The sequence below is a fragment of the Arctopsyche grandis genome, chromosome 12 (genome assembly GCF_051622035.1).
Source record: "Arctopsyche grandis isolate Sample6627 chromosome 12, ASM5162203v2, whole genome shotgun sequence".
Classification (NCBI taxonomy): domain Eukaryota; kingdom Metazoa; phylum Arthropoda; class Insecta; order Trichoptera; family Hydropsychidae; genus Arctopsyche; species Arctopsyche grandis.
This window is the reverse complement of record NC_135366.1, coordinates 7,942,937-7,966,882: the sequence shown is the minus strand read 5'-3', so window position 1 is coordinate 7,966,882 and position 23,946 is coordinate 7,942,937. Positions and strand designations below refer to the sequence as shown.

Sequence of the window (23,946 nt, the reverse complement as noted above, 5' to 3'; positions counted from 1 at the left end):
CCAATCATGCGAAATTAGACTTACAGTCTTTCATTAAACAAAACGGATCTATGTATTTCGTTTGACTCTCAGCGTCAACTGCCGAAAGGATCAACGGTCAAAATCGCAAACAAATCATCAATTTTTGTATCGAACTCTAAATATAAACAATGAGTCACAGTGTGAAGTTGAGAAAAACGCTCGTCGGGGATGTATTCTTTTTCTTTTCTTAGTACGATTTCAAACAACAGCCCAAGGTAGAAGATTGCCTTGGGTTCATCTGCCGCAAATGATGCGTCATGTATTTTTTTTTTTTTACATTTATTTTGTTTTGTATGGCTTAAATATTAGCTTTTAGCCTTTTCGCCATCGATCAAGAGTCCGTCGATCGTATCGTGATCGTTCAAATATCTCAACGTTTTTTATCTAACAATTTTGCGCAGCACATTTTATACGCACATACATACATAACTGCCTAAAATATGCCAAGAAATTACACGATAAACTTTATCGATGAACTCTGTATTATTCAATAGAATAGTTCAAATATTGTCACTAAGTCTGATATCTTTTGTATTAGAGTGTATACGAAAAAGTTTATCAGTACAATTTTATACATGTAATGTTTTTGAAATCAATTACAATATTATTTTTATATACGAATATATTACATACTCCACATGCATGTATACACTGTAACGGTGCACATTTTTGGTCGATCTCGGAGAGAAATTATGTTATTTTTTCCGTTATACATAATTGTATGTTGTGTTCTAGCGTTTTTTCTAACATTAAAAATTAAACGATACATTTGGACTGATGATGCGAGACCGAGCTCGGTGCAACCGTTCGTTCGTGAAAATTATAATTTTTCGTTTTTATTGCGCGATTCAGAAAAAATCTCATCTTTATTCATATATACGTATGTACATATAGTATATTATTTACATATTACACAGTTCGTACGCATACATACTTTCACGAGAAAATAAATATTTTGTATGCAGATATATGTATATATGTACATGAGAGTAAAAATTGAATTTAGCGCGCGGAATGTTCAAACAACAACATCGCCATTACTCAAGATTGCCGAAGAGGATGCGTGCTTTCGATCTCGGCTCGTCTTCGTAAGATCACTCGAATTACTTTCCACTCCTTAAGCTGGAGGCTGTTTTATCGAGTGGCGTGACAGTCTTTCCAGTTATGGTAAACTTCACTTTTACGCAAATTTTACGAGTGCAAGTGGAAAATTAAAAATATCTTAGCCGACAGTTATTGACGACGCCTATAAAATATAATATCTATATCATATATAATTTCGAAAGAGACTTTGTATATATGTATATCTGTATCTATTGTTGGTTCATAAATCCGTGACGTCATCGAATAAATGATTCGATTTTTTTCGATTCAAAGGATTCGAAGTCCCCGGGGGCGAAGCCTCTTGGGGGCGATGGCGCCTTCACCCCAGGGGCGAAGGTGCTGGGGGGGGCCACCGGATTCTGGTATACATATAATTTCGAAAGAGACTTAGTATATATGTTTGTTTGTTCGTGACAGTCAATTTAATAAAACAGAAAAATAAGCATTCAAATAAATTTATATTAAATAAAACTATTCAAATAAATTTAATAAAATGTTTACTATTAGATAAGTCATGTTTAAGCGGTTTATTATATTACAAATACCGAGCGAAGCCGGGCAAAACCACTAGTAATATATAATTTCGAAAGAGGCTTTGTATGCATGTAAGTTTTGGTTCGTAAAATCCGCGACGTTTAATGTAATAAAGTAACAAATGAATATTTAAATAAATTTAATAATATGTCTACTATTAGATTAGCCATGTTTAAGCGGTTTATATTGCAAATACCGAGTGAAGCCGGGTAAAACCACTAGTACATAAATAATATATACGAGTGAATTTTCTACAATTCAATTACTACATATATAACTATTCGATGAAAATATTTAGCAATGTGGAATATAATGATGTAGGTATTATATTTTATTCATCATCACCATTATCTACAGCCGCTCACCATCCACTGCTGGATGAAGGCCTCTCCAACGCGCTTCCGTCTTCGTTTTGCGCAACTTTCATCCATCTCAACCCACACATTTTCCTAATTTCATCTAACCATTTTCCCTGCGCTCTTCCTTTTACTGTTTTGCATTCTCTTGGGTACTATTCTAGCACTTCTTTTGCCCCCTCCGTCCATTATTCTAGTCACGTGGCCCGCCCATTGCCATTTCAATCTCTTACTGTATCCACTGTGTCCACTACCCTTGTCATACTTCTCACACACTTGTTCCGCTTCCTGTATTTCCTCGTTATGCCGAACATACGGCGTTCCATACTTCTTGGTGTTCAATGTCTAAGTTTCACATCCATACATCATCACTGCCAAAACGCATTGATCGAAGGTCTTATTCTTCATCAGAGTGGCATTTTTTTTATTTAAAAACAACATTCATTCGTCCAAATGCACTCCATCCTAATTTCATACGTCTCTTTATCTCTTCGTCTTTACTACCGGACAAGTTTATTATTTGACCTAAATATAAATAATTATTTATTACGTCTGCTATTTTATCATCCAATGAAATGCAATAACTATTGAATATTATTTTGGTCTTATCTACGTTAATTTTTAATCCTACTTATATGTTATTATATGTACATATATCCACACACAGCGTTTTTTTTTTGGGAAAAAAAGTTGCCGGATTTCGAATCCATTCATATTAAATCCTCTTCATAGGGACACCGTATTTTATCATTTTGACCAATTATATACATATGAATTGTGAATATGTACGCACGAATATTGTTTTATCTAATTGCTTTTGAAACATTCAAAATATCATGGAAAAAAGTTGGTGGAATGGCGTTCCCCCGTGTTCTTAGGGATTAAAAGTGCGAATTTCGATAGGTTGATATTTAATCAAAATACCAATAATTTAAAATAAAGATCGTTTATTTAGATATCATTATTTATTTGCCACGGTGATTATAGACTTAAGTTGAGATTAAATGGTATTGTATTTTTCTAGAAAATTCTTGTATAAAAAAATCTGTTTTAATCTACATATGCCACATAAAGTTCATCAGAATCTACAATATTAAAATTAATGACCCACTCAATGACATTGTTATCTATTGTTTTATAGCATAATTTAATAATTTAATTCTTATATGAATAACCCTAATAATTATAAGCAACAAATTAAATAGCCACTATTTTAATCAATTTCCGCATTCGGTATATAAATCAGTTTTCGGACAGTATTTTACTAACGAAATGGTCATTACTATATTATTAAATGTCAGTATAAATAAAAAATGGACAGATTAAATTAAATTGGAAATCTGACGTGCATTCGCCAGAACAAATAGCAATCAATGACTGTTGGAAGAAATTTTCTATCAAGATCGTACCAATCTAGTCTTGATACCAATCAAAAAATAATATTTATGGCCATTTGTTAAAATAAAACTAACCATTTAACATTTCTGACTAATTTTTAAATACTGATCATTTAATACAAAAAAGACAATTTAATATAAATACTGACAAAAATAGATTGACAATAATATAAAAATTTAAGAAATTCTGATAATATTCCATTTTATTTATTTTTTAATTTTATTTAAAAAATAATAATAGAGAAATCACGGTTTTGAATTATATATGTATATACGTATGTATGTATGTATGTATATACACTATCAGTCTCTTTTTGAGTGCCTTTATATTTTAATGTCATTATAAAATTATTTTGATTACATACGTGCCGAACGCATGTTATTTTATTTTATCTTATTGATACATAGTATACACTAGGAAGGCCTAACAGTTAAACACAGAGCACCTTCCTGGCAAATTACAAAAAAAAGTAATAATCATTGAAAAAATAAAAAAAAAACATAAAGAAAAGTTCACTTCGGCATTTTAAGATGAAAATTACCAAAAAGTGACTTAATATGTCATGCAAGTATACCCTCGAAATACCTATGTGAAATTATAACATAAAAATAAAACAAGGGATGTCATATAGAACATTTCCAAAGAATTAAATAATGAATAGCAGAAAAAAAGGTAGACGAACACAAAATTTTGGCCGCTAATGTACACAATATGTAAAACCTTAATTAGGCTTATTGTTAGGGCTTCTCATGAGATTAAATTAAAATAATTTCATCATTATAAAACATCGTTAAAATTATAAAATAGTACATTTACTTGCACGTAGAAATCAATTCAGACAAATATGCAAATATTGAACTTTTCATTAAACAGAAACGACTGATAGAAACTCGGTCAATCGTTTAATTTACTATCGCCATTTATACATACATTTATTTTAATACTCTGATAAATGTGTACGTATGTACGTGTAAATAATTTATATTATATTCTATATAGAATTTAATTATTTAAAATGTATAATTTATATTATATGTATATAGATTTTCCACTTCAATTGAACTAAGTACATGCATATGCACGTAAGTGGTCGATCGCATGATATCCACGATACATGCGACACTTGAAACTTATTTTTTTGCCAATGTTCAATCAGTCGAACGTTATTGATGGCGTTGACGAAGATCGAAAATCATCCATTATAATGGAAATGGACACGAAACCGTCTTGGAAAATCGTTACAGGAAGTTTTTGACGTTGAAGTGGCTGTGTGTGAAATACGCTTCAGTCTTGTTGTGGCGGCCGCGCCATGTGAACATATAGCGTGTTGTGTCCGGTCAACTTTTAACGATAAACAACTAATCCAAACGTGCTTATAATCTTATTCTATCGACAGCATCCTAAATTACACGTTTCGCTATTTTTTCTAAATTTAAACCGAGTCTGTTGTTTTTTTTCCCGGTCGTTTTCAAAACACTTGATAACACATTATACGGGTGAAGGTCAAGGCTCTCACGTGTAACTACATATGTTCAGTCAAGTGCAATTTGTCGAATTTCTTCAATACGTATGACGTGTTGTTTCAGCGGTGAAAAAAAAAGGGAAAATCGTGAATAGTAATAGCGCGCGCGCGCGTGTGTGTGTGTGTGTGAGTTTTTCAGTGCGTTTTTCTTATCTTAATAATTCTTGTGTGCGCTCGATAAGTCCCGCACATTGTTAAACTAATGCGAATCAGATTTATCGGTTTTGATATAATTACTTTTTTTTTGTACTTGGAAAAACCATTGCTTTTAATGGTGTTTTTATTTGAAAGTTTTCTTAAAGGCTAGGCAAAATAAATAGTTCGCTTTTACAATGTTTGCATGTTATCAATACTGATTGCAATTGTTGGCTTATCGTTTCGTACATGTATTATATATAATGTTGGATATATCTTATTGTTTTTGGTGTAGAATTCCGTTTAAATTTTAAACGTGTGTGTTGTAAATTATTATCTTCGAGTATGATAAAACTATTTAATTAGATGAGTAATTTTTTTTTTTGAGATTAAAACTGTGTAAAACTTTTTGCCTGGTGAGTAATTTTACGGAATGTTTATTGGCCAGCGTAAAAGATGATTTATTAACAATATTTTCTGAACGATTTTTCCTTTACTTACTTCAATTTTTATATTTTTAACTTTTCGTAATCATATTTTTAATTAAAAACATCAATTATATTTTATAAATGCGTACATACGTACATATGTATGTATGTGTGTAATACTTAAAAGAATTCAATTAATGCTAAAAACACAAACGATATCGTGATTCGTCAAATTTGATTGTTCCATTTTAATTTTTTTTTTTAGAACTAACGTTAATTACTTAATGATTGTAACATTTAAACATTACATTGCTCAAATCTAGATTATGTTTTTATTTATTATTCAAATTTTTTGTGTCAACATATTTTTTTCAATTTAATGTAATTTTTTATATGAATCTCGATAGTTACTAAGTACTATCGAAATTTTCAATGTCACATAAAAATATCGGATTGTGTGGTGATGAAAATTAATCAACAATATATATGTACAATAGAAACATTGGTATAATTAAAGCAATTATTAATTATCTTTGTATGTGTAACATTACTTGAATTCAATAAACTCGTTAAAATTAAGCATAGATTGGGGAAATTAATTGAATAGACGCTCGACCAAAGAAATAATAGATAATGATGTGAATATATATATGTACAGCGGAACATGTAGGTTAACGTGAAAATTATTTTTAACAACTACACGTTTTGTTTCGATAGCTATATCATGGTTGTTATTACGCTGAGATGCAATACGTAAAATAATATAAATAAAAAAAAATAGAAACACTCAGGATTTGTAATAATTAACACAGCCTCACGTTCGTTCCGAGAAAGTGCGATTTTAGCCAACGCCAAAAATTCTAGCAATTACGGAGTATAAATTCGACACGTGAGCAATTCCAATCAAATCGAACGTCTATATGAAATAATTGATTTTAGTACACAAGACTGTACGGCAATATGCAAACTAGACGTTGAACGTACATATGCAGAACTAGTTTACATTGATAATAATGTCGTTGTGGAATCATTTTGGCCTTATTCTGAAGTTCGAGATACGCGCGAAATGCTTCCAAGTAAATACAAAGCAACTGATTAAACGTTCAATGCCTGAAATGACAAAATAAACAGTGTGACTGAGAACGTCCTACCATATTGTTGCCAAATTTTTGGACATGCAATTGAATGATTTAAATATTTACAAACTCTCCTTTATGTAGTTTCATCAAAATATATCGAAACATTACTGAAAGAGAATCCTAAAAATTGCTACACGTGTGCTTCAAAGTTCAAATGTGAATAAGGAAAGCTTAATATTTAAATATTATTATGAATGGACTAACGTTGATAACATTCAAAATAGAAAGTTTGATATTGGCAATTTTTTTTTTTTTTTTGATAATCGTTTAGCCTTTTTAAAACTCGTTTTATTGTAATGCGTAAGTCATACGTACATTCATAAATATTTATGGTTCATTTATAAACCAAAAAATGGGTATTTAAATTTCATGAACTTCGATCTCCTTTTTTCTGACTATGACATAAATGGCAAGCGGACGCGCTTTTTGCTGTAAAGTTTGATTTTTTATTCTAATTTTAATGTGAATTATTTTTAAATTTATTAATTATATGTACATACATATATATTGAGAAGATACGATCGAGCAAAGTGTAATGTGTAATAAGCGCGAAGAACCTGTTCCAGTCCGACCTCGCAAGGTCGCTTTTCATCGAACGTTTGAAATTTACGATATCTTGTTCATAGTGTGTGACTCACGCTGTGGCGTCTGTCTCATTGAAAATTACCTTGTAATAAGTGTAATCCAAATGAATGTCAATATTGGTGTAGTACCGTTATATAATATACGTATGTAAGTACTCAAAGTATCATTCATTCGATTTTTTTTTTAGATTATCTTCATATATTGTTTATTGCTTGTTATCTAATTCGTCCGATTAAAACTTTATCGCTCAATAATTACAGCGATCAATCTTAGACGCTGTGCTCTTGTTTGAATTTTATTAATTGTTAGATTGCGCCATTATATTGTTTGATAATTTGATTATGGACGTTTTAATGATTTAACTACATACGTATAATATCAAGCCAACTTCGATTTTTTTTTTAATTTTTAAGCAAAACACATCTGAATATCAAAGTTTATTTTTTGAAATCGTAACCAGGGCCGCCGAGTAATCATGGGCCCTGGTAAAAACTATTTCAGGCCCTATGACAAACTAAAAATAAAAGATCTTATAGATATATTTGAAAAAAAGCGAAAAATCTATTAGAACTATTAGAAAAATACCTATGTTTATATTGTTTGCTATTTTTTAAAATAATTGAATAAGAAAGTATGATATAAAAGGTATGATTTCGGACACGGGACCCCTTGAGTAGTCCGGGCCCTGGAACTTTACCCCGACTACCCCCCCTCTCGTCGGCTGTAATCATAACACGTTTTTGATTGAAATTTTCTATCTATAAAGACTACTAAATATCTTTTAATTTCAAAATTATTATATCGTTCAGCTTTTTTTATTTACAAATATTTCGAGCCATAGTTGAAAGGTGAAATTTGCTGCTAAATTTAGATTTCTTTTTTATAAAAATGCATATTTTACCATGATGTCATTACGGCGACACGTATGGCATTAAACTTGTACATTTATGAATTTATAGATTGCAAATTTAAAATTGCATGCAAACAGTGATGAAAAATAGTAGTTAGGATAGTTTTGCCAATTTTATTTAATACCGTTTCAACAATGAAATCAGAAATCAATTGGCAAACTCTGATAGAAAACGATCGACTTCGATTCACAAATATCCAAGTGTGACCAGCAGTATTGAAGATTAGCATGGGATCGAACCCGGTAACCTCTCGGGGCTAAACATAAACGCAACTACCGAGCCTATATACATATATGTATGTAAAATAAACTAAAGTAAAAATATGACATATGCACGTATGCGGTGACCGTCACCGCATCGAAAGGTCGAAAATATCCAAGTCTGACCAGCAGCACTGCAGAAATACTCCGAATAAATTCTCTTTAATCGAGGTTAACCCAGGGCTTGAACCCGGGAACCTCTCGGTGGTTAGCATTATGCAAACAACGAGCTATACTACTGACTATATTTGTATATGATAATATATTATATTTATTTTTATTTAATTATTGTAATCGGTTTTTCTTGATGTGTATCATAAATCACGTCCTTGGCTATATACCACATTTTTTGTACTTAAGTTTTTTACTTTATTTTTTCTTTTGGCCGGCTCTGTGCGTTAACATTAAAGGCCTGTCTCACCGCTCTCTTATATTATACATGGTAGATAGACGTGCGATTTGAATACAGCAAAGAACTACATCAACAACGTGTCGGAATGTAGCAACTGTTAAACTTGAAGCCTACATCAGTCCTCTCTCTGGAATAGTTAATTCATCCTACAAGTTCAATGTTCTTGACGTTGCCGTTAACGCGCCTCCTCACTCACTGACCCAAATTCGCAAGGACAATAAATTTTCCAGCATCCGAGAGATTTTGCACACTTGAATGAAAAATTTGCTAATTTCGTCTAAGACAGAAATATTTGTAGGCATTGTTTTCGTTTTCGTCAGCGGCGATTGAATACATTTTCACATAGTATTTTTTACGTTTCATCAGATTATTCAATTCTGTTACAATTAGATTACGATCAGAATAATTTTGCTCCTACATTAATTTCATAGTAATAATGTACGTACATATCTATTCTCAGTTCATTTTTCTGTAATTATGCAGTATTTGTATACCGATTTCCAAATGAATTAATTCTCGTGATTAGTTTTATATACGTATTTGTAGCGTATCGAAATGGCGCTCGTTAAGCTTCGTCATCGAAATAGTCGATGTTTTGTTTTTATTTTTCACTGATTGATCCGTATGATTTTTGAGGTTTTCGGGTTATCGAGCCGTGGATATAAATTCTGGTACGAATTCTCACGTACGTGCGATTTTTATTGAAGATATTTCGCGTAAAATATTCAACGCAATTCCTAATAAATAATTGATGAGGTCAGTTGGGGTGTTGTGCGCGAATTCAATACTCATTTAAAGAAAAAAAATCGTTGAATAATTAAACGCACGGATGATGATGATCTAACGCCTTTGTAAAAGCGAACCTGATATGCCTTTAAATAGTGTTATTTCAATTTCAAAATACGTTGTTTTTTTAAATGATGGTGTAACATAATCAATGAAATAATATTTCATTAGTTGAAGTATGTTTTTGTGCATTAGATACGGTCAGTAAAATTTTAATCGTATAACACTAATTTGCATATATGGTATATTGATTCCATTACGTATTTCAATCTGACCGTTTTTGTCGAATGTTATACGTTTAACTGTGATTTTTTATTTGTATGATTTTGATAAAATAATATAGTGTTTCGTGCGATATTAAATTAAGTTAGTTTTAAAGCAACTGTGATTGTTAACCTCGTTTTGTTCAAAAGTGTCTATTCAGTGCAACAGTCGATATAATCGTTTAACGCTAATTATTTTGATAATTTAAAACAGTGTATAGGTTTTTATTATTTTAATAGTTATGAACGTATGTAATATAATATACTATTGAAAAATGTTGGAGTATGTCTTGTCTATGTTCGCTGGATTTTGGATGGGAATATCGGCCCTATTGTACATAGGTTTTTATTGGATTGAAGAAATATGGGGTAAGTGTTTTGATTATATGCCGTTGAAAAATTTCTTTATTATTATATTGTAACTGCTTACGGTATTTGAAACGAACGCACTGTGTAAAATTTTCTTTTGATGGAAAAAAATTAGAAAATTCACACGTGCAAAACAGTAAATTTTGGTGTGGTGGTATAACGTCAATTTAATTATTCAATTTATTATGTGAGCAGTGGTGAAATTGGTTAGGACACATAATTCACTAAGCTTCACATTTATTGTGAATCGAAGTTCTCACAAGTGAGACGAAAACACTCTGTGTCGTTTTTTACCCACGATGTAGTAATATCCAAACATTTTTATCATTTTATTACAAATCTATGATTAAGTTTTTTCATTGTTATTATTTTCTCCGCTAATTTTTGTTGTTTTAAGATGTAATTGTTAAAGCCAAGCCAAAAAATGTGATTTGTACACCTGTATTCTAAAAACTATTCAATTTTACTTCTCGGTCGTTTAATTGGCCATTAAAAAAATTAAAAATGAATATTATGTATACATATGTACATTGTACAAAATTCCACTCTTAAGAGGGCTGGACAGCAGCACCTTGTCCATACAAACGTACTATACTTCTCCCTTCCTCAATTATGGCACTAGAGAAATTATTTTTTAATATGCTATGGATATCCACCATTGGGGTGCATCTATCGTTTTATTTTTTTGATTAATTATTTTTTATAGGACATAGGAGCCGCCAAACATCTATAAAATCGCCTCTTTTTTACACCCACGAAACGGGTCCAGCGTGCTTATTTAACGGTCGATTTAAAAAAAAATACGCCGATAGATGCACAGAAACTATCTTTCTCATACCGATGATGATTTTTTTTTTAAATTGGTCCAGTTTTGGAGGTGAAAATAGTAGAATACGAAACCTCGATTTTGTCAATTTAAAATACGTTTTATCTGGTCGAAGCGCAACTGTCGCATTCACTCAATATATATATATATATTGATATATATTTTCGCATTCACTCAATATATACATACACTCAATATATATATCGAAGAAAGGAACGGTAACAAAATTAAGGTTTCGGGTGTACAGCCCTCTTAAGGTATAGGTCTGTAGCTGAAAGTTGGCGCGAACAAATGCGTTTGTGTAGTGTCAGTGAATAGGTGTATAGCATGCTATCACACTGCATTCAATAATAATAACCTATTAGTGAAGTAAAAAAAATATTAAGAAATATTGAGAGCCTGTAATGCAAATTTTATATAGGTATAGTGAGAAAAAGATAATGTTATAGGCGTTTATATAATTAAAATCTAAAAAAACGATTTGGTGGCGGAAAGTCAAACATATAAGACTACAGGTTAGTGGCTTTCACCCTCTCGAGATATTTTTGAATTTTTAAACATGTTTATTGCCATTAAATTTCACTATCGAGCAAAGCGAAAATGGATGAAATCTCTATCAGGGGCCAAACTTTGCAAAATGGCAAAGTTTTAATGCTATCGGAATAATGTAGGAAATATTTCCTGACCGATTAGCGAAGTAAAACTAAGAAGAGCCTTGTAACAGAGAAATGTAATATTAATAGAAGTGGCTTTAGGTGTTGTATTGTTGTCAAGTGACATTCTGTCCACGGACAGATCTAAATAATTTTAGCATCAGTCGTATTTGACGCTTGGTGCTCGACGTATGTCCGAAAAAAACTTCTCTGTTTATTTATATTACTCGCAAGATGGGCAAGCATCGGTAAAAATGGCACAATACATTCAAAAACACACAATAAACAACATGGGATACATTTTTATGAGTAAATTGATCCGATTGTATTCCGTGCGATGTAGCGTATTTATAGAGACGTGCCGCGCAAAATTGACAACAATTATTTATTCGTAAGGGCCCCTCTATTCTTATTACATCTCTCTGCCTTGTAATAATAAAAAATACGCGCGCTTCTGTTCTAGTAAGAGAACGCGCCAACTTTCAGTAACAGACCTGTAGTTATATACACACATACAGTTTTTTTACATGTCCAAAATTATCTAAAAAAAAACCACATGCCTCTCAGTGTGTTTCACGAGAATTCGAATGGCAGATATTCCATATTCGCGAATTTCGCGGGAACGATTGGCGTGTGCGAAATTGTCCGTTCCCAAGCATGCACAGGTTACCAGACGCAGTACCTAGTACCTAGTACCAGACTCAGTGGTACAGATGCCCAAGCATGCTTGTAGAAAATAATTGTTCACGCATAATTTTCAAGCATTCAGTTACTTGTGAACAAAATTTACCTTTAGGAAGAAATTCCCTATATTTTATTAGGATAAATTTTAAACAAATGAAAACTTTTTCATTTCAAAAACGTGTAAAATAGACTCGAAATACAGCACTATTATTCAATTTACTTCGTCCGGAAAATGGTTTTGCAAAAATTATTGTAAACAAAGTCAAAATCTTAAATATGTACATACATATAACATGCTTGGAAAATGGTAATGTTTATTTCCAGTGTTTGATATTTTTTTATTTCAGATATAATGGTATATCTGTGCAAATTCATCACTATCGTAAAATGCTTTCATTTTATTAGTAGTGTATGAGTAGCATAAAACGATCATTACTGTCTTCCTATGAGTAATGTTTATTTAATTAGAAGAAAATGTAAAACGTTCTTAATTTGCTTTGAAAGTATTTATTGTACACTATTCATCCATTACTAGAAAAGCATATTATTTGCGATTTAAAAATACTCATTATTCAAGATCAAAGACTTTCATTTAAATATGAATTTCAATTGGTGCACCAGTATTAATTCGTGTATTTTTTCAATTAGATTTGCCGATAACTGACGGAGATTCTGTAAGAGGCTCTCACGCAAAGCTTCAGAACCTCGTACAAAGGGTAATAGAGGAAGCTTTAAAGCTCCCAGCACTATTGGACTACAGTGGAATTCAAAGAAATCCAGATGGCAGTCTTCCAGAATTCACACCTAAGACATACGAGGACCTTTTAGCCACGGCCATATTAAACAAGGTAAATAAGTCATGATGTACATATAAATAAATTATACTTTCAATGTAATCAAATACGCACAACCGATTGAATAATGAATTAGACGTTTGAAAGTGATCACCGCGAAAACTGGTTCAGTTATTTCAATAGAAAAAAATATACATACATACTTCAGAAGTTGATATTGAGACTGGAATACACACTTGAGTTGCAGTTTTTTTTATACCGGTATTTCGACATGGGTATCTCATGATGACAGGTTTCTGCGAGAGTGAAACCTAATTATTATTCTATTATATACTGTACGCGTTTGTCGGACCATCTCTGATATATTTAACATTGCCATTGATAGATTTTCTTTTCAACTCGTTTCCGGTAGGTGAAAAACATGTAAGCGATATTTTTCCTCTTGCTCTATGCTCCAAAGATTATATTATATTATACATAGTTTGATGAGACAAAAATAATGTTGAATGTTTTGTTTCTCATTTCATAGTATATGTGTATGTATGTATGTATGTACATTAGTAGAATGATCATTATTTCCCATTGAAGTATCGCATTTGCATATGTCAATGATAATTGCTGTCAACCTTGTTGGTGCAAGGGTCGCAGGAGATCAAACATGCAAAATGTGTGCACACGCAATTCTCAAGTATTATTATGCTTTTACAAGCGGTGTAATTATTTTAATAGATTTTATATTTTTCAACCTCTGTTATGAAATTAAATGATTTAGCTCTTAATTCAGGTAATTTAATTTGAGAAAATGAATATGCATTATCAATGATGAATTTCGAAATGCGGGACAACACGTAAAATATAATGGAATACATATTTATGTGATAATCTACATGTCATCCATTGATTGATTGTTGATTTTGAAATTATTTCAAAAAAAATTACAATATATCAAAAATGTATTTAATTTATACATATACTATTTTGTATTGAAAAATAATCAGCTTGATTTAAAAAATCATGTAAGTTGGGTATTTTTACTTTAGCTATATCCTTAAGGTTGCATTTGTAATAATCCTTTTTATCGGATATTAATCAAATTAATTCAAAAAGATATAATATACAAAATACAACAGAGACAATTACTTTATCACTTTTTAGAATCAAATCAAAAGAATTGTCTCAGATTAAATCATGCTGAAGACAATATCTGATTTGAAATTTAGTGAATTTTGTACTTCTCTTAACCCTTTGAGTGCTGACGTCTTTTCTGTTGAAAGCCCGCCACGCTGAAAATTTCACCAACATTTCCAACTAGAATTATTTAGAAATCCAATAGAAACAGGTATAAAAATTATAGCTAATCTAAACAAACCTTAGATAACTACCGCCGAGGATTTCGAGTTTTGTAAAGTTACGTTTAGACTATCTAATATATCAAAAATATAAAATAAACAAAAGAAGTCTATTAATGAATGTATTTTTCCAAAACCAGTTCCATCTTCTTCATAGTTTTAAAAATGTAATGCTCACAATCTAAATGCCAAGCCACAATCTAAAATACTCAGCAGTTGGGGATTTCCATCGGGAAATTCCGCTATAGTTATAAATTTAGAAATTCCGGGGTAAACCAGTCTTTATAAACGTTGAAAAATGAATGACACGGATTACACGACCCATGTTCAATGCATTTTTTTAATGCTACCTGGAAAGGCTTAGCGGGTAGTATTCTTGTTTGCTTTGTACATGCTCAAAATACAACGTATATCGGCGTTTTTCAGGCCCATCGACTTGTTGGCAAAACGCCGATCGGCGTTGGTCAGCATTCAAAGGGCCAAAGTTTTGTAACAGCTGTTGGATTTCACTCCCTATAATATAACTTTTTAATTGTTTCAAAAATATATACATACATATGTATCAGCTGCGTGTCGTAAAAATCTCTTTGTTTTTGTCGCACAGTCTTACTTCCGAGCAAGATACGAGGGGACGAGTTGACGTCATACCGAGTCCCCTTGTATCCTACTTGCACACACATAACACTGTTCGACACGAAAAATGTTTCAGAGACGAGATATGACTTTTCTTATATTATTAATCCACAAGAATAGTCGAAATATGATTTTTTTTAATTATAAGTGGAATTTTATTTAATTCTCATATAAAGATAAATTAATATATTATCCCTATTAATTCAATTCGGATTCGTGTAAATACGAGTAAACACTAGTAAGAGCTTTTTGTTCGAAATTTTACCGATTTAAAGTTCACCACACATCCAATTAACCCTTTTAAACGAAATCAAAAAATAGTGTGGCCAGAACACTATTCTATTAAACATGTTTCAATAGAAAATACTCAATATAATATAGTATTAACAGTGGGAAAAAATCCCAAGTGAAAATACGTAATTTTGACTTTTGATTTGAACTGGACGACTACTTAGAGAGATTTGAAAGCTGAAAAGTACTACAAATAAAAGATAAAATACCCGACTGTAGATTCCAATATTCATTTTGAACAGAAAATTAACAGATTTTGAGAAATCGACCGAACAACACCAAGATATAGAAAAATCGCGCGATTTAAAAAACATATATCTTTAAATCTCGAGCCAATCAACACTTTTTATTACCAGATTCGTATTCACTGGGCATTGATCTATAATAAAAGTCATATCTCGTGTCTGAAACATTTTAAAAGTCGTCATTTGTCGAACAGTGTAATCAGTAATATGTTCGACAAAAACAGTGCGATTTTCACGGCACGCCACTGGTATGTACATATTATACATTAGTACAAGAAATAAACTTTACTTTTCAATTTCAATCTCTATTTTTCGTTACTTATGGACCCCACCTGTGGTTGTGACGATTGAAAGATGTGGATTTCATACTTTTTATACCTTCTGTCGACACACATGCACTTTGGTCAGCGTACGTACATATTTGAAACTAAGTGGTGGTCAAGTAATTAACTTGGAAACTGAATTGCGGTAAATGTGATTACCAGCTGTTGAACCGCAAAATATCGATTGCCACAACTAGATCAAACGGCACTGTACTTTGCATCTTTCAAATTACTCATTCTTTATTCGCATCGGAAGAAGCCTCACATGTTATCGTACAATACTTACCCAACAATGTTGTATGGTATCCACCTTGCCCACTGGCATTACTTGAGGGTTGCAATATTTCAATTTACCCCTCCGTTACAATTAATTGTGAATTAATTCATTTAAATAAATCGTGTTAGTCCTATAATGATATTAATGTACAAATGAGTGCGGTTTGATTAAAACAGATTCGAAGATTCGTTATGATTTTGGGCAGATCTACTAAACTTTCCAACGAAACTGGGCTAACGAAACATAATTCGCATTTTAAATGATTGTAATTGATTTTCTCGCCGTTTTCAATCGACACTATAATTGGCGCATCTGAACTTTTTCCACACATTTTCCAATGTGTGTTTTATTTTTATTTTTCGTACGATCGTATCAAGTAGCAATCGACATCGGTATGTTAACAACGTATTTTTTGCTATCTTATCAAAACATATTTGTGCACATATTACATACACATTTCACAATACGTAATTGTTTTAAACGTCGGACCGACCCTGCTTATGCGCGAAACAGACGCTGAAGTGTCTCTAGCAAACACTCGTGTCTCGGAGACGTTCTGGTGAATAACCTGCCCTATTCCATATCGACTTTTGCACATTTGCGAAATTCGATACATCTCTTGGGGTGTGAATCGTTGCTTTGATGGCGGTTGTTGATACACAAGGAAGTAGCTTCGTAAACGAGATCGAACGCGATGAACCGGTGAGTCTCATCCACTGTCTTTAGAATTATCAGTTGCTTCTTTGGATTCAATAATAAATAGTTCAGTACAATTTTTATCAAAATAATATTTGATTACTATTTGAAGTTTTGAATGCGAAATTTTAAAAATATGTAAGACTATTCATTCATACACGAATCTTCGAAAGACATTTGTGTATTAAAATATTTTCACTTGATATACATATGTACATATTCTAATTGTTACTGATACAACGAACATCATCTATTTTACACATTTTTTTTGTTAGTATTTATGATGTTTCTTTTATTTTTGATTTTGATTTTTAAATGCTTTTTATTATTACTAAATTTTATGTTCACAATACATCTTATATTTATTTTAATAGCTACTGATCTACTGATCATTTTCTATTTTACAATTTTAAATTAATTTTGTTAGTAATCATTATATTATTATAATGTTAATATGTACAGCGTAATAGGAAAAAGAGCTCAAAAACCTATTTACAATTCTTTTATTTCAATTTTAATTCTTATGTTTAAATTAAGAAAATTATTCAAAAATCTTATCTATGTACAATTCTATCAAAAATATGTAAAAAATAGTATTTACTCTTAATCAAATAAAACAATCGTAATTATTTTTAAATTATACGTTATGTGTGTATATATTCATTAAAAATAATGTAAGTTTATTCTTGTCTTTTTTTAAATACATATATCTATGCAAATTTTCAAATATATAATTTGTATATGTATTTACTAATAATATGTAATTATATAATTAATAATATTATATGTATGATGTGGAGTCGTTTCAAAGTTTACCAACTCTGACTTTTTATGATTATGTAGATTTCGACTTGAATGATTTTAGTAAGATCAACCTTTCTTGCCAACGTATTAAATTGTTAGTAATAAAAATAATGTCGATTTTCAGAATATACAAAATTAAATAAATTACAAATTAACATGTAACTCATTTTATTGAATTATTAAAATTAAGTACATTCATAGTGTATGTACAATAATAAGTATGTGTATGAATTTCATTCATAAAAAAATCAATTTAATAAAATAAATCAAAATATAAAATGGTATGAAATCAAAATATAAAATGGTCCACAACACATCAATTCGACAATTTTATTATATAGTATTGTTGCGTAGGGGTGGGTGGAGGATCCAAGAAAAAGGCCAACAGTCGTTTCACAGCATTTATTGATGATTAAGGAGTTACACGTATTGCTAGTGTTCAATCCAGAATGACATGATATCGCCTACGTACCGCCTTATAAGGGGTAGATCTCTCAGGACGTCTAATCTGTTTACCTACAGTATAGTCACGTATTCGGATATGTATTCCCACGGTATGAGAAGTGCAATCATTGTTTAGCTTTCATGCACTTAGCTCGTCGCTAATCCCTAAAACCACTTACACCGGTCTCACGGTCTCTCAGGACGTCTACCCGTCTTAATCCGCTCGCAGTTACTCGGCGGCTCTGTTTAGTATACGTTACATTGCCCCCCACTTAGGTCAAATCGTCCCGATTGACCAACAAATCATAACTGATAAATCTGCAGTAGTTACATTTATCTTCGATATCAGTCACAGTTACATTTACCATTACAGTCGTTATCTTTACAGTTACAATGGAAACAATGACATTTAAAATCTATTACCGTTACATTAACGTTACCTTTACAATTTAAATTCTGTTACAGTTAGATTAACGTCACCTTTACAATTTAAACAATTACATTAAACCTTCGTTAAACTTCAATTTACGACACCTTTACAATGTAAACAAAAACATTTAAAATTTCGTTACACTACGATTTACGTCACCTTTACAATGGAAACAATTACATGAAAACTTTCGTTAAACTTCAATTTACGACACCTTTACAATGTAAACAATTACATTAAACTTTCGTTACACTTCAATTTACGTCAACTTAACAATGGAAACAATTACATTACATTTCATTTTACGTCACCTTTACAATGGAAACAATTACATTAACTTTCGTTAAACTTCAATTTACGTCACCTTTACAATGGAAACAATTACATAAAACTTTCATTACACTTCACTTTACGTCACCTTTACAATGGAAACAATTACAGTTATATTTCTAATCCCCTAAAATTAGTCATCCGATGTTTTACATTTGGAAATCATTCTTTGTCAGCTCTTCGGTCCAAAATTTTCTCACGTGTTTGGTCCATGTTGCTCGTATCACCAAAGTCCAAATTTGCTATGGCAGCCCCGTATTCCTGTCATGTGGTCCAGCATCCTGCTGCAGACCAACGTTCAACCCAGAACGTGCTCCAAAGCCATGTCCCACAAGAATGGCTCCCATCCTCACAAAAGTGACTTGGTCCATGTCTCTCGTGTCACCATCGTCCAAATTTGCTACGGTGGCCCAGTGTTCCTCTGTCATGTGGCCCAGCATCTTGCTGCAGACCAACGTTCAACCCAGAACGTGCTCCAAAGCCATGTCCCACAAGAATCGCCACCATCCTCACAAAAGTGACGGTTGACCCTGGAAAATGTGCACCCCTCAGTCTGCCACTCTGCTGGTGGTGCTTCTTTTCCGTTCCCTTGACCCTGGAAAATGTGCACACCTCAGTCTGCCACTCTGCTGGTTGTGTTTCTTTTCCGTTCCATTGACCTTGGTAAATATGCACCCAACAGTCTGCCACTCTGTTGAATGTGCTTCTTTTCCGTTCCATTGACCCAACTGAAATCCATTTCTTTCTGATGTATTTTCCCGTTACATCTGCGAGATGATCTAAGCACTGCTGCAACTGTCCATGTATTTTTTCAGGTACTCGTGTTTCCACTAGTTTCCAACTAGATTTTTTTCGATGTTGACGTATATCAATTGTTCCACTCTCTCTCGTTGAAGTCGCGATCTGGCGTTTCTTCGGTTTCAAATGCCCTCACGTGGTTGATCCAAGTCGCTCGTTTCCCCAACGTCCAAATTTGTTGCGGTGGCCCCGTCTTCCTCTCATGTGGCCCAGCATCTTGCTGCAGACCAACGTTCCACCCAGAACGTGCTTCCGTTGCCATTCCCTCTGAAGCGGTGCCTCTATCCTCCCAAAAGTGACTTGATTGACTCCGCCGACTGACCAACCAACATTTATCCAATCTGATAAATGTGCCTCTCTGCCGTTGCATGGTTCCGATTGAATTCCATTTCAATCCGTTTACTTTCCGACTCTTCCAATTAGACTCGACTAGTTTCCAATTAGATTTTTTTTCCAGTTTGTTGACATCTGCCGTCAACAAACAGTTGAAGGGAATAGTGGCTTGTAATCGACATCTCTCAGTTGTAGTCGATCTCCACTCCTCTTCTGACGACGATGCTTTCCCGTGGATCGACGTCACCTACAGCCGCTAACTCTTGCTACTTGCGGCGAATTGGCGAACTGCCCTCTTCCCGGTCGCCCTTTGGATGACTCTGCAATTGCCGGATGCTGCTCTCCGATGTTGCCCTTGACAACGCCTCAAGTTGTCCTCTCCCGGCAGCACTTGTACGAAACCTCCCGTTTCGTAACCTCCCTCCGTCATCCCGATGAATTCTTGCTCCTCCGCATTCCTGCTCTCCGCTCCTCTTCTGACGACGATGCTTTCCCGTGGATCGTCGTCCCCAACAGCCGCTAATTTTTGGTACTTGCGGCGTAAGTGGACCGGTGAACTGCACTCGTCCCGGTCGCCCTTTGGATGACTCTGCAATTGCCGGATGCTGCTCCTCGATGTTGCCCTTGACAGCGCCCCAAGTTGTCCTCTCCCGGCAGCACTTGTACGAAACCTCCCGTTTCGTAACCTCCTTCCGTCATCCCGATGAATTCTCGGCGGCCACCGCCGATAATGTCAAAGTCGAGTTGCAGTGATAACTGCAATTCGACAACCGAATATGTGATGACCGATTCTGTGTGTTGCAGTGAAAACTGCATTTTTTTATTTCGTGTCTCCATGGCTCGAACTCTCTCCTACAGCTCCCGAGGATGGCTTCGCTGTAGCTTCTCTTCCTTCGCTGGTGACTTTGTTCCACGGCCCATCTTGGATCCCACTTCTGACGACCAGTGTTGCGTACAGGGGTGGGTGGAGGATCCAAGTAAAAGCCAACCGTCGTTTCACAGCATTTATTGATGATTAAGGAGTTACACGTATTGCTAGTGTTCAATCCAGAATGACATGATATCGCCTACGTACCGCCTTATAAGGGGTAGATCTCTCAGGACGTCTAATCTGTTTACCTACAGTATAGTCACGTATTCGGATATGTATTCCCACGGTATGAGAAGTGCAATCATTGTTTAGCTTTCATGCACTTAGCTCGTCGCTAATCCCTAAAACCACTTACACCGGTCTCACGGTCTCTCAGGACGTCTACCCGTCTTAATCCGCTCGCAGTTACTCGGCGGCTCTGTTTAGTATACGTTACAGTATTATTACTTATTATATATTTTTAGATTATTTTATATAATAATTTAAGCTAGATTAAAATTATACTATTATATAATTTAAACTAGAATTTAAATTCGTCGTTTTTATAAAGAAATTATTTCATTTTGATTTATTAATAGACTTTCTTCTACAAATTGGAGACTAGTTGACACATACCGTAATATTATTAATTAAAAATAATAATAAAAAAGAGTAGTATTATTAATTAAAGAAAATAATAAAAAGGGACGGAGTCGGTTTTCTTTTAAACTCCAACACCGCTTGAAATACTACGACTCCACGAGTCCACGACTCCGACTCCGACTTCACAGTCTTGGAAAGTATTATAATTTTAATGTAATGAAAAGTTATAATAATATACATACATACATGCATTATTTGGAATGGAGTGTTTTGAACTAACCTACTTTATTTAGTTATAAAAAACAATTGCAAAAGTTAAAAAGATGTTTTGACTATGATTATTTTATTATTAATGTGCGAAGACTTTATTTTAGATATTGAATATAAAAATTTATGTTTTGCCGGTCATTTAATTTTTTTAAGATTAACTTATATCTGAATTAAAAATCCAGTGGCTTTATTTATATCAGAAATCAGCATATCATAGATATTGTAAATTTCATAATCAGTACGACTCCAAGTATGTTAAAGATAACTTTGTAAATACTCAAAGATAAAAATGCATTCCTATTTAATTCTACTATTTAGATTAGCGTATTTGTTATTTTCTGTGTGAATTTTTAATACCTATTTGTTTTATTTGTTTTTCAGGTGATAGATAGATACCAACATGAAGTGAAACGCAGCAATGGTGCGAGCAGCAGCGGCGTACATTCAGGCAGTTCCAGCCCTGGAGATTCTGGAAGAGGGCGCAGACGCCGCCACCAGAAGAGGGATACTCATCAGCAAGAACATCCTTCACCGTCTCCCTCTCCAGAACCTTCCAGTCTAGAACCAATGTCACAAGACGAGTACGCCCATTCAGACTCTAGTGGACACATCTCAGACTCACCACGAAACGTACCCTATCTTGCTTTATAGTTTTGAAATATAAAAATATTTTGCTGGTATTCATTTCTTGGCTTTCTATTAGGTTAAAGGTACTGCTGAACGTGGCATTTATACGACAGATGATGATGAAGAGCATTACAAAAGTTTCTATAGCAACCCGGTAGACGGTGCTCTATCTAATATGAACTTTTCGCATAAGAATCGCATAATTTTCCCTGAATATGGTGGCGACATAGTTGAATCTAATGGTAAATTCAACATTAACTCTTATTGAAGATTTAAATATAATTTATATACACATGTAATAGAATAATTTAATATAATTTTTTTAGATGCGACTCATAATGGGAATCGTACAAATGGCGATTATTCGGGATCTAATGGAAATTCATCAACTTCCATAATACACGCCAATAATAATTCATGGGAAGAAAACTGGTTGTTTCAGAAGAAACGGATAAAACCTTCGCAGTCGGTTCCTGTGCCAATGTTAATACCCAATTCGAACACTGAATACAGGGCTCTTATTGGAGACAGAGATGCTGAAGACACCACAGATCTCTCAGACGTCGGCTCTGAATCGGATGAAATGCCGTCTGATATCAAACACGTTCTTGTTAATTCGAAAACAATAATTGGTGGTAAAAATCCAGAAATCATTTTATCCATCGTCGAACAAGACGATTCTCCCGGCGGATTTGGTAGTGAAATTATGAAAGAAAATAGTACTGAATTGAGTATAAATGGAATCAATGGTGACGACTATAATAATGATGATGATGAGTACGACAACGATGAGCCTCTGCGACACGATGACAATTTTTCATTACATAATCCGAATATTACTGAAGAAAACAATAATATAATATTGAAAAGTCGCGAAACAACAAACATGGATATTCTTAAATCATTGGAAATTGACGATGAACTACACCAAAGAGAAGCAACCAAAAATACAAGAACTGCACTCAGAAGCTTTTTGAAGAATTTGGAGAGCGATAATATTGAAGGAGATTTTGCAGGTGTTGGGCCGTTTTACGGAAGATCGTCTTCCATGTTAGAGGAAGACGTTTTTTCCAAAGGGGACGTTACAGAAGCGACTAACTTGGATGTGGTTGACAGTAAAGGTAAATAAGATTCACATTTATTACAATTAAATATATTTCTAAAAGTTTCTATACCCTGCAATGAAGAAAATTTAATTTTTTCAGATGATATAAACAATGAATTGACGGAAAATCTACAAAAAGAAAGTGAATATACTGAAACCGTAACTGTTCCCGTTCAAAGGCATATGGATAGTTTGAAAAGACAACACTATGTCTCTCCTATTATATTAAAAGAAGATGTAATAGAAGAAGACAGTGAACCACCACCTCTGCCGCCTACACCAGCTCCAAAGTACATACATGTTTATTTATGTCATAAGTGAACTTTCATTGGACACATACATACATAGTTTAATAAAG

The 23,946-nt window shown here is 33.2% G+C and overlaps 2 protein-coding genes across 9 annotated transcripts in view; both read left to right on the top strand.

The window, feature by feature from the left end:
- LOC143920231 (uncharacterized) overlaps window positions 1-23,946 on the top strand; it is a 433,558-nt gene that overhangs the window by 215,204 nt on the left and 194,408 nt on the right. The window lies entirely within an intron of this gene.
- M7BP (Myosin-7a binding protein) overlaps window positions 1-23,946 on the top strand; it is a 61,561-nt gene that overhangs the window by 32,490 nt on the left and 5,125 nt on the right. For 2 of the 8 annotated variants that reach the window (XM_077442953.1, XM_077442952.1), the window contains exons 6-10: window positions 13,035-13,234; window positions 22,238-22,486; window positions 22,560-22,725; window positions 22,810-23,604; window positions 23,689-23,878. In XM_077442953.1, coding sequence (XP_077299079.1) covers window positions 13,035-13,234; window positions 22,238-22,486; window positions 22,560-22,725; window positions 22,810-23,604; window positions 23,689-23,878 — 1,600 coding nt within the window. Of the gene's footprint in view, window positions 1-4,653; window positions 4,783-10,004; window positions 10,224-13,034; window positions 13,235-16,667; window positions 17,001-22,237; window positions 22,487-22,559; window positions 22,726-22,809; window positions 23,605-23,688; window positions 23,879-23,946 lie in introns of those variants that run through there. The other 6 variants (XM_077442954.1, XM_077442956.1, XM_077442959.1 and 3 more) reach the window with 6 other exon arrangements.